Consider the following 16,087-nt stretch of genomic DNA (forward strand, 5'->3'; position numbering starts at 1 on the left):
TGTTGCGGTTAGATTTCACCAAGTTCCCTCTCATGTATGTAAGAATTCTTCTTTATGCATTAATGTTAACGTCACTCACTAAATTACCTAAACTCGATCCCTCGACGAATAAGCTTGTCCTTAATCACTAGTTCATGCAATTCCTAGCATCCCCAGTGATTAAATGTGAAGATGAAGAGCTTAAGACGACCAAGACTCATACCCTCATCCCTGAGAAATATTACTCTTGGGAGAATTCATCAAGAACCTGAATTGTAAGCAACCTCCCAACACTCATGCAATTCATAGATCATGCGATGAATGGGTTAAACAAAGTATGTAATAAGCATAGATGAATTAGTCTAACAATTAATGAAATAGCATATATGATTAAGAATCAATTCAAATACTTCAGAGTTTACAAGGTTACATCATTCCCCAACAACAAATAGAGTTCAGTTCCTCATAGACATGAAGAAACTACATGAATAATGGAAAAGCATGAGATAGTAAACCCTAAAAGTAGAGGATGGAAGCTCCCGCCTCTAGATCTGCCTTTAGAGAGTAGAAGAGTGTGTTGTTGTGTTGCTCCAACTAGAGATGCAAAACCTAGGATGCTTGGGTCCTTTAAACAGAACAGTAGCAGAAAAGAAACAAAGCCCAGGCCCGAGTCGCCGGCGCTCAAGTGCCCCACTTAGGTTGCACGGGCGGCGAGCGGTGATCTTCCACGCTCAAGCCTCGTAGAGGTTGCCCCAGCCTTCTACATCTGGCGCTCAAGCGCCCCCAAAAGGGGCGCCCGGGCGGTGAGCGACACTTCCTGCACTTAAGCCTTCTAGAGGACGCCCAAGTCTTCTACATCAGGCGCTCAAGCGCCTCCAAAAGGAGCGCCCGGGCAGTGATTGGAACTTCCTTTGCTTAAGCCTCCGAAAAGGGCGCCCAAGCCTCGAGCTTCTTTCCTTTTGGTGCTAAATGAAAGACAAAGTTAATTTGTGTGACATGTGATAGCAGAGTGGAAAAGACACCAACACTTCACTATACACCTGTGAGTTCAGTGATACACTTTTGAGTGCTTGAGTGATACACTTTTGAGTGCTTGCGTGAAAGACTTTCTTTGGTGAGGCGTAGTTCTCTGAATTTCTGATTGCATCTCTGCTTAGTTGATTGATCATTCTTAAGGATATCATCTGTTGAAACATATGAGCATCACATTGATTTTGATTGAATTAAGGCATCTGCACATTTTGACTGATATTTGTATGCTGAGTTGATAAAAGTAATTGCTTGTTTGAAAGAAAAGGTTTTTGAAAAAGGTCGAGTCATTGTAGTGATTGTTCTGAAAATCTGAGTTACAATCTGTTTTGCTTGAGGACAAGCAAAGTTCTAAGTTTGGGGTTTTGATAACGGTTGAAAATACCGTTATTTGTGATGTAATTTTGATACTAAATACACCCTTTTCTGCTTAGAAACTTGCTTGGAATCATGTTTTTCTGTTAAGTTTTATGAATAAGAGAGTTAAGGTTGAATTTGATGATTTTATAACTAATTCCCTTTGTTTTGATAGAAAATGAGTTAATATGGAAAGCACGGATAAAGTGCTAAGGAGATAGAGCTCAGAAAGATCCACAAAAAGCATTAAAAGGAAAGAAGCTCGAGGCTTGGGCGGCCTTTATGGAGGCTTAAGCGCAGGAAGTGCCACTCACCGCCCGGGCACCCCTTTTGGAGGCGCTTGAGCGCCGGATGTAGAAGGCTTGGGCGTCCTCTGGAAGGCTTAAGCGCATGAAGTGCCGCTCACCGCCAGCAAGTAGTCATCACAAGAGTTTTTCATGGCTTGTAACTTGGCTGGGCTAAGAAGGAAATTAGTTTTTATGGTCAACAAAATCCATGAGTTAAGAGAGACATTTTTGGTTTCATCATTCAAGCACAAACTCTCTTTCTTTTTTGCAGCTTTCCCTTGCAATGAGCTTTTCTTTTCTTTTCTTTTCATTTGTCTTTTCCTTTTTCTTTTGCTTTTCAAGTATTCACTACTTAACTCAATGCTTTTTTTTTTCTTTTCCTTTTTCTAGTAACCTCAAACTTGAACCTTTATCAATAGCCACTAGTAGAAAAATGACATTTTATAACAAACCTATGATGACGAACAAAAATTATCCATCATAATAGGGAGATATTATAACGTAGTTTTTTAAATCAGTTATAATATGAGACGCGGTGGCAAACTTGTAAATAAGTTTAAGACATATTATAACGTAGTTTTGAAAATCAGTTATAATATGAAACGTAGTGGCAAACTTGTAAATAAGTTTAAAACATATTATAACGTAGTTTTGAAAATCAGTTATAATATGAAAAGCGGTGGCAAACTTGTCAATAAGTTGAAAACCTATTATTGATGTATTATAACGGATTTTTAGAAATCTGTTATAATATCTCACGATCCCTCTCACTCTCATTCCTCTCTTCACGTTCCCTCTTACTCTCATTCCTCTCTTCCTCTTTGTCTCATTCCTCTCTTCACGTTCCCTCTCACTCTCATTCCTCTCACGCAGTGGCTCCACTGCCTCTTTCCTCTCACGCAGTGGCTCCGTTGCCTCTTTCCTCTCACGCAGTGGCTCCGCTGCCTCTTTCCTCTCACGCAGTGGCTCCGCTGCCTCTTCCTCGAAATCTCTGAAGTCTAACCAAGTAGGTTTTATGTTTTTCCCTAATTTGTTATGTTTTTCTTATATTAATTTCACTAATTTCTTAGATTGGTGGGGATTGTGTTTCGATTGGTGGAGAATTTAGCGGCGTTAACACGAGAGGGAGAGGAGGAGGGAGCCTTATCCACAGCGGTGATTGGAGAATTTTGAAGGTAATTATAGTTCACATTCTTCTCTGTAACACTTTTCCCCTCTTTTTATCCTGTTAATTTAGTTTTCATTGATTCTTGAAGAACAAAAAATCGTGTTTTAAGTCTCGTGCACGAGTATATGCTTCAAATTTAATTTTGGATTTAGGGTTATATTGGTATGTAACGATGAAGTTATTTATATATTTTGAGATAGTTGAATTTAGAAGAAGGAAAATATGGTTTCCTGAAAAGTGGGAGATAAATATGGTATATATGTGTGTGATGGATGTGTTTTACACAGATAGAATAAGGCTAAGGCAGTGTGAGTGTGAAAATGTGAATATTGTAGACAAGCACATAGGACAGGGATTCTCTTAAAAGAAAAAGTGAGTCTGATGGATGTCCATAGAAAGAAGCAAAAAGAATAGTATATATCCATAGCAGAAAGAAACAAGAGAGAAAAGAAAGAAGAAAACAAAAATGAAGGGTAAGTGTAAGCAGAGACAGAAGCTAATTGGGATGGAAAGTTAAGGTGGATGGAATGGAACTTGGGCTTTCGCACCTTGTGCGGTTGATGTGTTTTCCCTTTTCAACTTCTTGTAAGTACATGTCTCTAGCTTTGAGAGACAAGAAGACCCCACAAGATGAAAGATGGTAGAGAGTAAAGGGAAAGATATGTTCGCACATACACCTCACCAAAATCAGAAAGCAATAGGAGCACCCGCAGCTGAATCAGACTTTTCGTTTTTCTTATATATACATTACCTCCTAATCTTTTGTTTAAAACACACCCTCATATTTCAAACCACATTATCATATAGGAGAAAAAGGTGAAGGTGTGAGTGAGTCTCAATGGTCAAGACAATTTGACCGAGGCTGGTCCTTCTCTGATTCTAGAATGATACAGATCACAAAATAAAGTTGGTGCCTTTGATTGATGAGCACGACTAGATACCACTACATATGCACCATAATGCACTGTTGATGGGATCTTTCTTTACCCTTCTGGGATTTCTCTTCTATGCATAATATAATATTGTCTAATGCATACAAAAATTTAAGTCACATAAATGGGTTCTCTAGGCAACACAGGTAGATGCTTGTGTCCTTAAAAAAATTACATTTATTATATCAAACAATTCTTCTTTTAATTTTTGGTGTACAGGAATTCCTCACCACTCCTTCGTTTTTTATATTATCCTCTCTCACTTTTACTTTATGCCATTTTTCTTTTAAAACAAAGGTATTTCTTCTTCTTCTTTTTTACCATAGAAGAAGATAAGTAAATATGGTGTTGTACAACTACTAGATACATATACTATACCTTATATATATATATTTGTTTTTTTTGTATTTCATTGTTTACTCATACTTAAAAGGCATTCTAGAAATCCTGTTATTTCTTCTTCTTTTTAAGCTAGTTGATAAAATAAAAAATACTATAGTAAGTTAGTTTCTAAGTTTATATAGTAACTAAGATTTTTGTTATCAAAATAATTGATGGTTCCTTTCAAATAACTATTTCAGACAAAAAGGGCTGTATAGTACACTGCTTAGATACATATGCACGATATTACTATAGCATCCTCAATCCCATGGGAAGCTGATTTTTTCAGTTTGTATTTGTTGTGACTTATAATGTGAGATGATATTTCAGTTCTAATTTAAATTTTATGCTTTGTTCTCTACAGGAAGACAATCAAGTTGTTCAGTGATTTCCACACCTCTGCCATTATTATTGCTTCAACTTGGTTAATGTAAGATTTTTATTTCAGTTTATTTTAGCCTTTTTTTTATTCATATATGACTCTAGAGATTTCTTTTGCTCCCTTTAGATTAAATTTATCAGGAGAACTTCTTTTCGTATGTGTGTGCTTTCACAAAATGTGTAGAAATATCTAACGCAACTTCAAATTTGTTGAGCGGAGAAAGGGAGAAAGAAAGAAATAAAGAGAGAGAAAGAAGGGAATAGCCCACGAGGAGGGGATGTATATGTGCATATGATCTTGGTTAAACTTTATAGCGTATATTGACTTTATTCTCTGTGATTAATTTAATAACTAATGTGTTTGATAAGTTAGGTGAGATGTGACAGTGGTTTAGTTTAACACCAATGGTGCCTATAATATACACAAAAGTAATGGAACAAACTGCACAGAGCTTCCCTTTGAATTTGTTTATTAGGCTGGAAATTATTGACAGTGTTTGAGGGAGCCGTGTTCTATTTTAAAACTGCAATCTCCCAACACTGTGTTAACAAAAATAAGGACATTGGATTCACTTGGATTAATACAAGACAAGAGGGATAGAGGAGTTTGATTTTGTCCACCCACCCAATCTCTACTGTTCCAATCCATCTCCATCACTTTTATTTTTCCTCTTTTGTTTTTTTTTTCATGTCCCTCTCCCACTTTTTCTTATTTCCCTCTACGAACTAATGCATGTCCCATAATTCTTTTCCTTTTCTTCACTTTTACTACATCTTTTCTTTTATTCACAATCTCTTCAAAAACAATATCAAATTCATCTTCTCGATCCATTACCACCTTTATGTTCTTCTCTCCATCATCCAAAACTGTCACCAATTTTAATTACATTTTCATAGGAAATTTTCAATTCAAAACTCCTACTTTTCTTATTTAAAAATGAATGAAAAATAATTGTTATAACATTGTATGCAATTATCTTAATATTTTTCTTTTACATTTTAATACACTTATAAAAAATTCGAAACATTTTTTCATTATCAATAATGTTTTGGGTTTTCATAAATATCATTTGTTTGACTGATTCAGTTGCTTTCTTCTATGTGCCGATTGGAAAATTATACGTCTACATGAATTTTATTTTATTAATTTTGTACGGAAGTGAGTTTTTCTTCTTTCATGTATTAGAATAGGTGTCGGTGAAAGATTTAAAAGAGATGCAACATCAACTACTCCTATCAACATTGTGATAAGGATGGGTGGACTTTTTTCTATTACGAGGATTGTTTTATTTATATTTTGTCGTTAAAATTTTAAAATATCTTTTTAGAAAATAAAATAAATCTTTTAGTATTTTCGAAACTTAGAATATAGTATATAAAAGCTAAAAGCATGCTTTTATTCAAATTTAAAGAATAAAATATATTTTAAGATTTAGAAGATAAAATATGTGGTGATGGTTAATGATTGATGTGTGAATAATAGGAGGTAGGTGGTATGTATGATTATGTGCGTATGATAGCATTCCTATATATTGTCATCTAAATATGCGGATGGTCGTATCCGGCAGTGGACATGACATTGAGAAATATCGCTTTCTTAAAGTTAATATGATGTTTGCACAAACCAAAAGTCTTTAATTTGTTGTCTTTTAGGAATAAGAGTAGTATGAGGGTCATTGAGAATGAACACAACACAAAAAAATAATCTTAGAGGTTTTCATAAACGTTATTAAATAACATTTATAGTGTTTTTGAGTTGTAGCGGTCTACAAAGCCTAACGTTGTTAAATAAACGTTAAAGTGTCACCACTTTCTTGGTTTCAGTTCATTGGCACAGAACGTTAGTATGGACCGAAGTTGGATAAAATCTAAACGAACAACCGAAGAATATGAGAGAGGAGTGGAATAATTTATTGAGTTTGCTACGAGGAATGTAGTAGATAATAATGGAAGATTTTATTGTCCATGTGTGAATTGCTTGAACGAGCGGAGACTACCCATTGCAGTAATACGAGAGCATGTTTTGTGTGATGGGTTCCTAAGGAGCTCAACCAAGTGGACATGGCATGGTGAATTAGTAGAAGTGCCAATAGCACATGTGTCTCAAACTGAAGCAGAAGAAGTGGATTTCGTTATGGAAGATGGTTTGGAGCAAATGATTCGTGATGTTGGAGATGATGTCTTTGCACGATCACATATGTATGAAACTTTGTGTAGTGATGCAAAAATGCCTTTGTATTCAGGGTGCATTAAGTACACTAAATTGTCGGCAATATTAAAACTATTTAATGTGAAGGCAAGAAATGGGTGGAGTGATAAGAGTTTCACCGAATTGCTTGAGTTAGTGAGTGACATTCTTCCTGAAGGTAATATGATGCCAACATCTAATTATGATGCGAAGAAGATATTATGTCCAATGGGTATGAAGTATAAAAAGATTCATGCTTGTCCGAACGATTGTGTGTTGTACAGGAAGGAATATGAAAAGTTACATCACTGTCCACATTGTGGGTTATCAAGATACAAGCAAAAAGATGGTGACTTCGAAGATGATGTGAGGAAGGGTGTTCCAGCAAAGGTGTTGTGGTATCTTCCCATAATTCCAAGGTTTAAAAGATTATTTGCTAATGTCAAAGATGCAAAACTCATTAGATGGCATGTAGATGAACGTAAAAGAGATGGTCAAATAAGGCATCCAGCTGATTGTAGTCAATGGCAGACAATAGATTCAATGTTTCCATATTTTGGAAATGATCCAAGAAACCTTAGACTTGGACTTGCTACAGATGGAATGAACCCGTACGGTAACTTGAGTACCAGACAGCTCATGGCCTGTCATGTTAGTGATCTACAACTTACCTCCTTGGTTGTGCATGAAACGTAAATACGTCATGTTATCTTTAATGGTTTCTGGTCCACGACAACCACTAAACGACATTGATGTTTATTTAAGCCCGCTAGTTGAAGATTTGAAAATGTTGTGGGAGGAAGGCGTTGATGTGTTCGACGGGTACGCAGGCTCCACTTTTAAGTTGCATGCCATGTTATTTTGTACAATCAATGACTTTCCAGCATATGGTAATTTGAGTGGGTATAGCACAAAGGGTCACAAAGCATGCCCTATATGTGAAGAAGGCACATGTCACCATCAACTTAAGCATGGAAAGAAAACGGTTTACATTGGACATCGAAGATTTCTTAGTGCAAACCATCCTTTTCGTAAATTAAAAAAAGCATTTAATGGATGTCAAGAAAATGAAATAGCTCCAACGCCTTTAAGTGGATTAGAAGTATATCAACGTGTAAAGGACATAAATGTTGTGCTTGGCAAGACAAAAAAGCAAGCCACAACTACAAACATATGGAAGAAAAGATCAATCTTCTTTGATCTCCCATATTGGAGGATGCTTGATGTGAGACATTGTATAGATGTCATGCATGTAGAGAAAAATGTGTGTGACAGTATTATTGGAACACTCCTTAATATTCAAGGCAAGACAAAAGATGGTATGAAGAGTCGCTTGAACTTGGTTGAAATGGGAATAAGAGAACAATTAGCTCCACAATCTCATGGCAAACGAACATACTTGCCTCCAGCATGTCACACATTATCTAAACAAGAAAAGAGAAGTTTCTGTGAGTTTTTACATGGTGTGAAAGTTCCGCATGGTTACTCTTCCAATGTGAAACGACTTGTATCTATGAAGGATTAAAAATTACTTGGGTTAAAATCTCATGATTGTCATGTTTTAATGCAACAACTCCTACCAGTGGCGATTCGAGGAATATTGCCTAAGAATATTAGATATGCATTAACTAGATTATGCTTCTTTTTTAATGCCATTTGTAGTAAAGTTTTTGAGCCTGCATGGTTGGACTATTTGGAGAATGAGGCTAAAGTTATATTATGTGAGTTGGAAATGTATTTCCCTCCATCATTTTTTGATATTATGGTTCACTTGATTGTACATTTAGTAAGGGAAATTAGACTTTGTGGACCTGTGTTCTTGCGATGGATGTACCCAATTGAGCGATACATGAAGATATTGAAAGGGTACGTCAAGAACCAATATCGTCCTGAAGCATCAATTGTTGAAAGATATATTGTAGAGGAAGCTATTGAGTTTTGTACATAATACATATCAGAAATTGAAGCTATAGGGGTACCTAAAACTCGCCACCATGGAAGAATTGCTGGTAAAGGTACTCGAAGTGCAAAAGTGGTCACATTGGCACGACATGAAGTTATCCAAGCACATTTTTATATCTTGAATAACACTGACATTGTCCAACCCTACCTAAGTGCTCACAAAGACATTGTAAAGAGAGATAATCCACGGATGCCTGAGAAGTGGTTGATTAATGAGCATAACAAGACTTTCTTAAGGTGGTTCAAAGAAAAAGTTCAAATTGATAATACAAGTTGTGATACATTGAAATGGTTAGCATGTGAGCCAAACTTTGATGTCATATGTTGGAGTGGATATGATATTAATAATTGTTCATTTTATACAAAATCTGAAGATGATAAAAGTACTATGCAAAATAGTGGAGTTATGGTCGTGGCTGAATCAATGCATTTTTCTAGCTCAAAGGATAAACATCCTATTATGGCTTCAATGTGTTACTTTGGTGTAATTGAAGATATATGGATGATTGATTATACAAGTTTTAGAGTTCCTGTTTTTAAATGTAAATGGGTTGATAGTAATAATGGTGTTAAAACTGATGATTTGGGTTTTACCTTGGTTGATTTACATAAGGCCAAATATACTGATGAGCCATTCATCATGGCATCTCAAGCAAAACAAGTTTTTTATGTCAATGATCCTTCTAACAAAAGATGGTCAATTGTTCTCCAAGGAAGAACTACACATGGTAGTCATCCAAATGACGGTTCAACACTTGATATTTATGAGACACCATCTTTCTCCACAAATATACCAACATTGGATGTTGATACCGAAGTTGATGATGTCCATGCCACACGTGATGACCATCATGAAGGGTTATGGGAGAATATTCCAACATAGTGGAGAAGGTTTTTGCTTTCTTTCCCTTGCTTTGTTGTCTCACCAGCTTTTGTCAATTTTGTTACTTCTTTCTCTGTTGGAAACAAGGAATTATCCAACTTTCTATTTCTTTTTACTGTTTATGTTGTCACCAATTTATAAATGATTCATTGTATATAATTACCCCATAGCTTTATTAATTTTTCATGATTAATTGTATATAATGTGGCTAAAGGCTTTATCAGTTGTCATTTTCTGGATCAAGATTTAGTTATATCTTCCTCAGTAGTTTGCTTAATCTTTATCCCAACATCATTAAAAAATTGCTAAATTTCTTTATATTGAGTATGATAGGCCTTCCAAATTAACAAGTATTATGTTCAAACCTAAGATATAGATAAAATCAGAATTTCTATTTGTGCTTCAATATATTCAACTTTATTCACAAATCCAGGTCACCTAGTAAAGGATTGAACCTTTCACATCTTCTCTCACAAATCCAGGTCTTACTATTTGAGAAAGGATATCCCTCTTTGATCCGTTGTTTTACTATTTTAAATGAAGACAGAAAGTTAAGGATATGTTTTTATTGTATTATTTCATATTTTCATTTTCTGTCTTCACTTCTTAAGTTTAAAAGTATTATTATTGTCAATCGGTTTCCTGCTTTTAAATTTTGTACAGAAGCACACTACAAACAACTTTTGGGGAAAAACAAAATGACTAGAATATGTATTTGATTTTCTTTACCAAAAACTACAATATTAATAAACCTTTCTCCTTCACGGCTTGGCTTTGTGAGGAGGATGAAATTATAATCCCTGATTTAGAAAATAAGGGCTAAAACTGTAACAAAATATCAGTCCAGGTAAAACAAATTCTGCAAATGTTATAATTTAACTGTTAATTTTCACATCAATAGCTGAAACTGTATTTCATCCTCCAAACTTCAACAACTCATTACATAAACGTCAAATTCCAACCCTGCTTCACAATATTACCATCTAAGTCCATACAATAATCTTCATCTTGTGATAGGTTCCCTTTCTAACACAAGATAATATATGTGTATGCCTGGTGCTTTTACTGGGATCAACAAGAAAATAAGGAAACATATAATACGATGCTAAAACTTAATCATACCAGGATATCAAGTTTCCCAAAATGGGTTTTGATGAAATTTGCAAGGGATTCAATGCTTTTAGGGTCAGTCACATCAAGCTGATGAAACACCACTTGGTCAGACACACCAAACTCCTTCAGTTTTTCAACAACTTCAGTACCCCTTTTTTCATCCCTTGCTGTTAGCACCACAGTGACACCATTAGAAACCAATTGCTTGCAAATCCCAAATCCTATCCCTTTGTTTGCTCCTGTGACAACTGCGTACCTGTAACATAAATCAATCCATCACAATTATGGAAAAATAACCACTTTTAATTCTTTGGTATTCTATGATTGATTAAAATTTGGGCACCACATAATATATGGTGCCAAATGGGCACCATTACGAGACTTGAAGAATCGTGTACCTTGTTGCTGCTGCCATTGTTGTTGCAAGAAATCTGTGAGCTTTTTGAAATTTAACACCAGTTTTTAATAGGTGAGTTCAATGCTCTTTTGTCAACGTTTTTCTACAACTTCACTGCTCATATAATATAGGACACATTTCTGGTCTTTCACTTTCAGATTGGTAATAGTTTGCGTCAATGGAGTATTCAATGTGCCACTTTTTCTGCTTCAATTGACCACTTTAATTGTTGTTTTGGTGTATTCAATTAAATTTTATTTTCAATTTTTTGTTAAAACAGGTTTATGGCTGATCCATCTACACCTACACCACCACAAAGTGAGGACCAAAGTCAATCGTCTACCCAACCCAAGTGTAGACGTGCGACTAGGCTAAAAGACTTGACTATTAGTCGTAATGCTGATCAGAAATTGCCCATTCAATTTGATATGAGTACAGGAAAAGTTATTGGAGACAACCATGCAAGATTCACTAGCTTTGTGGCCTTACTTGGTAGAAGTAAGGTTAGTATTCTTATTGACAAATGGGACCATGTTCCTGAAGAAGTGAAGAACCAAATATGGCAAACTATCATGGTATGAAAGTCTTAACTTAACTTCCACAATTATTAGAAAATTTGTAAATATAACATTCATGTACTTATTATTTAGCTAACATATGACGTCCCAAACAACAACTTATTGAGAAGTAAATGGATATCATATGCTGGGCAGCGGTGGAGGGATTTTAAGACTGACCTTACTAGTCGGTATATTTATGGTAAGTTAAGTCACAAGAATCCTTGTGAGATATATCAGTTCCTTGATGAGGAAACGTGGCAGGCTTTTCGGGACAAACGATTAGAACATGCCTTTCAGGTAAATTTAATGTTTTATTTATAATTTGATATTCATTTTTTCTATTTCATAATTTGTTATTAATTGTTTATGTCACATGTTTGAAATAGGAAAAGAGAAAAGTTGCACAAGACCTTTAGAAAAATAATCTCCACCCACACAGATTGTCTCGTGGGGGATATGATAGGTTAGAGGAGATTATGATCCGTGAGGCCTCTTCCTTAGCTACCGATGATGGGTCAGATTTGAGTAAGATTTCTCCACCTCCACGTCATGAGAAATGGAAGAGAGCTCGCACTAAGCCATCAGGAGAATACACTTCTGAAGAAACTCGACTTGTAGCGGAGAAGATTGTTAGAAACTCATAATAAGCCTAATTTTAATTTTAATGTCTTTAGATATATTTTTTGGCATATATTCTGTAATAGATGAACTAAAACACTATTTTTTCAGGATGACTTAGTGGAGAAAAGGTCTCAAGGGTCATTCACTCAAGAAGGCCGAGATGACATATTAGCGGTTGCCATTGGACGTTCGAAGCATCCAAGATATATCCGTGGTGTTGGACGAGGGGTAGGACTCAAGCAATTCTTTGGTGGTCCTACTCGAAAGGTTACTTTAGCAACACTTAGTGAATCCGATAAAAAGGTGTTAAGAAATGAGTTTAAGAAAGAATTGTTCCCAGAATTGAGAGATGAGTTATTGTCAGAAATCAAATCAGAGATAGCATCCTTAGGATTGACTATTCAAGGTCCACCAAAGGGGGCTTCCCATGTTGCTAGCACAAAGGGGAGTTGTCCTCTTCTTGAGGAATCAGGGAATGGTGTTGATGTCCCTGTTGATTGTGAATTGTATGTTGATGATCCCCACTAGCATTTGGTGGCTCTAGGTAAATTGCTGAATCATTGAAATCTGTATCCACATTCCTGATATTGAATCATTTTGAAATTTGCATTTAGCCTTTGAACCACAATGTTGTCTATACTTGCAGCCTCTCTATACTTGTTGCCTCTCTATATATGTGCTAAGTAAGTTATTTATACCATTTTACTCAACAATTGTCATCTTTTTTGTATCTTAGGTAAAATATATAATTTGGGAAGCACCATCCACCACGAGGCTATTAAAGATGATATGTTGCGAGTGGTGGTTGTAGATATTAAAGATTCTTCTGCTCGTGTTCCTCTGCCTAGTGAAGAGGTTCAAACAGTGGGGCAAGCTCCAGGAAATTTTATCATTTGGCCATCCAGATTGGCAAAGCCAATTTTAGTAAGTATTTATATTCATATTTGCCTTAATTACTTATATATGTATTTGTTGTATTTGGATGCATATAATATTGGACTTATTTTGTGGTCAAATATAGGACGTTTCTAAGAATACAAACATTGTTACACCTCCTCAACCACAATTGTCTCCTCTCCAACAACTTGGTGCAGCGGTAGTCACAATGGGGAATAAAACTATTGAGATAGATATGCCTCCTGAACTCACATGCAAGACTGCTACCACCACTTTATATGTATGTCATAGGGATATTTGTGAAATTGTCATTGGTAATGATCTCCTCTCTACAACAGTTCTACAACTTTGGAATTTGTAAGTAAACCTTCACAAACCATGAAAATACTATCATATTGCATTCGTGTATTTATTTGAACATTATTTGTTGATATTGAAGGTATTTGCATCACCTCTGCATCGAGAGAAGGAATGCTACTATCTATGGATTTCTTGATCCTGTTATAATTCAAACTGTAGGAAATAAATCAGAGGAGGTGAAAAAGTACTTGATAGAAATGTTTGAAAAAGCTGGTAAAGAGGTCTATTTAGCACCTTACTTGCATAAGTAAGTACATAATTTTTTAATTTTTCATGAGTAGTTTAAAAGTTTCTTTTAATTAATATTATTCTAACTTGTAAGGGTCATTGGCAATTGCTAGTTATTGTTCCTGATCGTTCTCTTGTAGTTCTCTTATGTTCCTTGCATAAGAAAGCTAACACATTGTCCATCAAAAATATATTAGAGGCGTAAGTTTTCCTTTTTATTTTGATTCCTTCCTATATTATTATTATGATGTGATGGATGTCAAACTTTTGTATAGGTCTTTGGAAGCTCATTCAAGGTTGCGGGGTGTTCCATCTATTTCTAGGAAGAAGATGCAAATAATCACAGCTAATGTAAGAGAAGTTCACCTTCCTTTGTTTTGTGTTTTGTGATTGTTATTTTTATGAGGAATTGGTTGTGTTGTTGGTTTTGTGAAATTTGGTTTAGCAAAATATACAGAGCTACATGGTGCAAAGGCTAGCTAGAGTATAATCTGATATTTTGTGTCTTTGATTTGAATGAGTCTTCATTATTTGTATTTAATTTGCAGTGTCGACGTCAATTGGGCAGCTATGAGTGTGGGTATTATGTAATGAAACACATGCATACCATTATTTGTACAAACATTATTGAATCATGGAATAAGGTATTAAAATACTAACGAAATACTTATCCAACTATTCATTACAATATTGTTTTAACTCTATTATTTTATTTGTAGATCTTTAATGATTCATCTCCCATGGAAGCTGCAGACATTGAAGACATTAGAAGGAACTGGGCTTCTTTTATTTTAAGTGTTAGTAGAAACTTGGCTACACTTAAATAGTGTATGTACATTAATGTAATATTTGGATTTAATATATAGTTTCATGTATAAATGATGTATTAAATATTAGACTATTTAATATTTGAAATGAATTCTATTTTGTTAGTTTCAATAAATTTGTTTATTTAAAGCTATATTTATTATAAATGGATTGGATGAGATGATAATACAGGAATATTATTATAATTTCATTGGATGTCAAATTTAATAATCAATTTTTTTAAAAAACATTTATTATAACGTACTAAGCAATATATGATATGGTACGTTGATCACATATTATAACGTACAATAATATATACGTAATAATATATAACATATTATAACGTACAAAATTTTCTACGTTATAATATCTTCCACCTATTATAACAGACAAATGAAAAATGTGTTATAATAAACTGCGCATATTATAACGTACTTCAGAAACTACGTTATAATATGTTGAACATATTATAACGTAAGTTTTTGCTACGTTATAAAATGCGCAGACTTACTATATCGCCCAGAACTATGTCCCCAGTAACTACGATATAAAAGATCATTTTTGTACGTTATAAAAAGCCATTTTTCCACTAGTGAGCTCACAAATGTTCTCAACTTATTTCAAGGTAAAGGTTTTCACAAAGGGTTTTCAACATATGCATAAAGCTTAAGGTTCAAAGGATAGAATAAACTTTTTTATTTTCAGTCGATAATTTCATGTGAAGGCTAGAAGAATAAGGGATAAATAAAGATGACCTTGATCACATGAAACTTGCAAGCAAGTAGTTTAATCACATAAAATTTGGGCAAAATCATTCATGCTTCCAAAGTAATAGCAATTATTCACAAAAAACTCTGAAGCCCAAAACTCACAAAAGTAAACTCTCAAGTCTCAGAATTCAGAGAAACAACCTACTCAGTATCTCAATCAAACTTTACCTCAAGCACCTGTTTCATATTTTGTGAGCAATTACCTGTATATCAGCACATCATGCAACACCTCAACATCAATCCACACACTTGAATATCACTAAGCAATACTCATCACAAAACAATCACAGTTGAACCAAAGTAGTGTAGTTCATTAAAGCAAAGTACAATACAAAGCACATAATTAAAAAGGAAACTAATAAAACAGAAACAAAATACAATCAATCAAAGCAAATAACACAAAAACAGAAAAATAAAATAAATCCTGGTCATAACAAAGAAGGCACTCTTCAGTAGGTGCCAGATACAAATCATAACTCCTCATTATAATCCTCATCATTAGCATCCATGGCTGAAGCTTCAGCTGCTTCAGCTCTATCACCCTCCTGTGTCGGGTCAGCGGACCATGCCACATAAACTGCAAATTCATCCTGAGACATGAACTGTCTTTCAGGGAATGCGGACGTCAGTGTCCTCAACAGTGCCTACTCGCCCTTGTATACAGCAGCCATCCTAGCATCCAATAGAGAACAGTACATGTCCCGCATCTGGAAAGGAGCGGCCTCATGAACCGGATCCTGAGCTGGTGGTGGCGCCCTCCTGTGTGCCCTAGGCTACTGTGGTG

At 35.1% G+C, this 16,087-nt stretch overlaps 2 protein-coding genes across 2 annotated transcripts; one reads left to right on the forward strand and one right to left on the reverse strand.

Annotated features, from left to right (window-relative positions):
- Window positions 1–7,405: 7,405 nt before the first annotated feature.
- Window positions 7,406–9,547, forward strand: LOC128195840 (uncharacterized). The gene is made up of 2 exons (XM_052874532.1): window positions 7,406–8,183; window positions 8,661–9,547. Exons 1-2 carry the CDS (start codon window positions 7,406–7,408, stop codon window positions 9,545–9,547), a joined length of 1,665 nt encoding a protein of 554 aa, XP_052730492.1.
- Window positions 9,548–10,663: 1,116 nt separating this feature from the next.
- On the reverse strand, window positions 10,664–11,170 carry LOC108319433 (short-chain dehydrogenase/reductase 2b). Its single transcript, XM_017550559.2, has 2 exons — window positions 11,059–11,170; window positions 10,664–10,916 (listed from the first exon to the last, which is right to left on the reverse strand). The coding sequence occupies exons 1-2, from the start codon at window positions 11,073–11,075 to the stop codon at window positions 10,664–10,666; spliced, it is 270 nt and encodes an 89-aa protein (XP_017406048.1). The 5' UTR covers window positions 11,076–11,170.
- Window positions 11,171–16,087: the final 4,917 nt, after the last annotated feature.

The sequence above is a fragment of the Vigna angularis genome, chromosome 3 (assembly GCF_016808095.1).
Source record: "Vigna angularis cultivar LongXiaoDou No.4 chromosome 3, ASM1680809v1, whole genome shotgun sequence".
NCBI lineage: Eukaryota > Viridiplantae > Streptophyta > Magnoliopsida > Fabales > Fabaceae > Vigna > Vigna angularis.

Coding starts and splice junctions, on each gene's coding strand:
- LOC128195840 (XM_052874532.1), top strand. CDS start 7,406: ATGTTATCTTTAATGGTTTCTGGTCCACGACAACCACTAAACGACATT. Junction 8,184..8,660: donor TGGTGTGAAAGTTCCGCATG/GTTACTCTTCCA, acceptor AATACATATCAG/AAATTGAAGCTATAGGGGTA.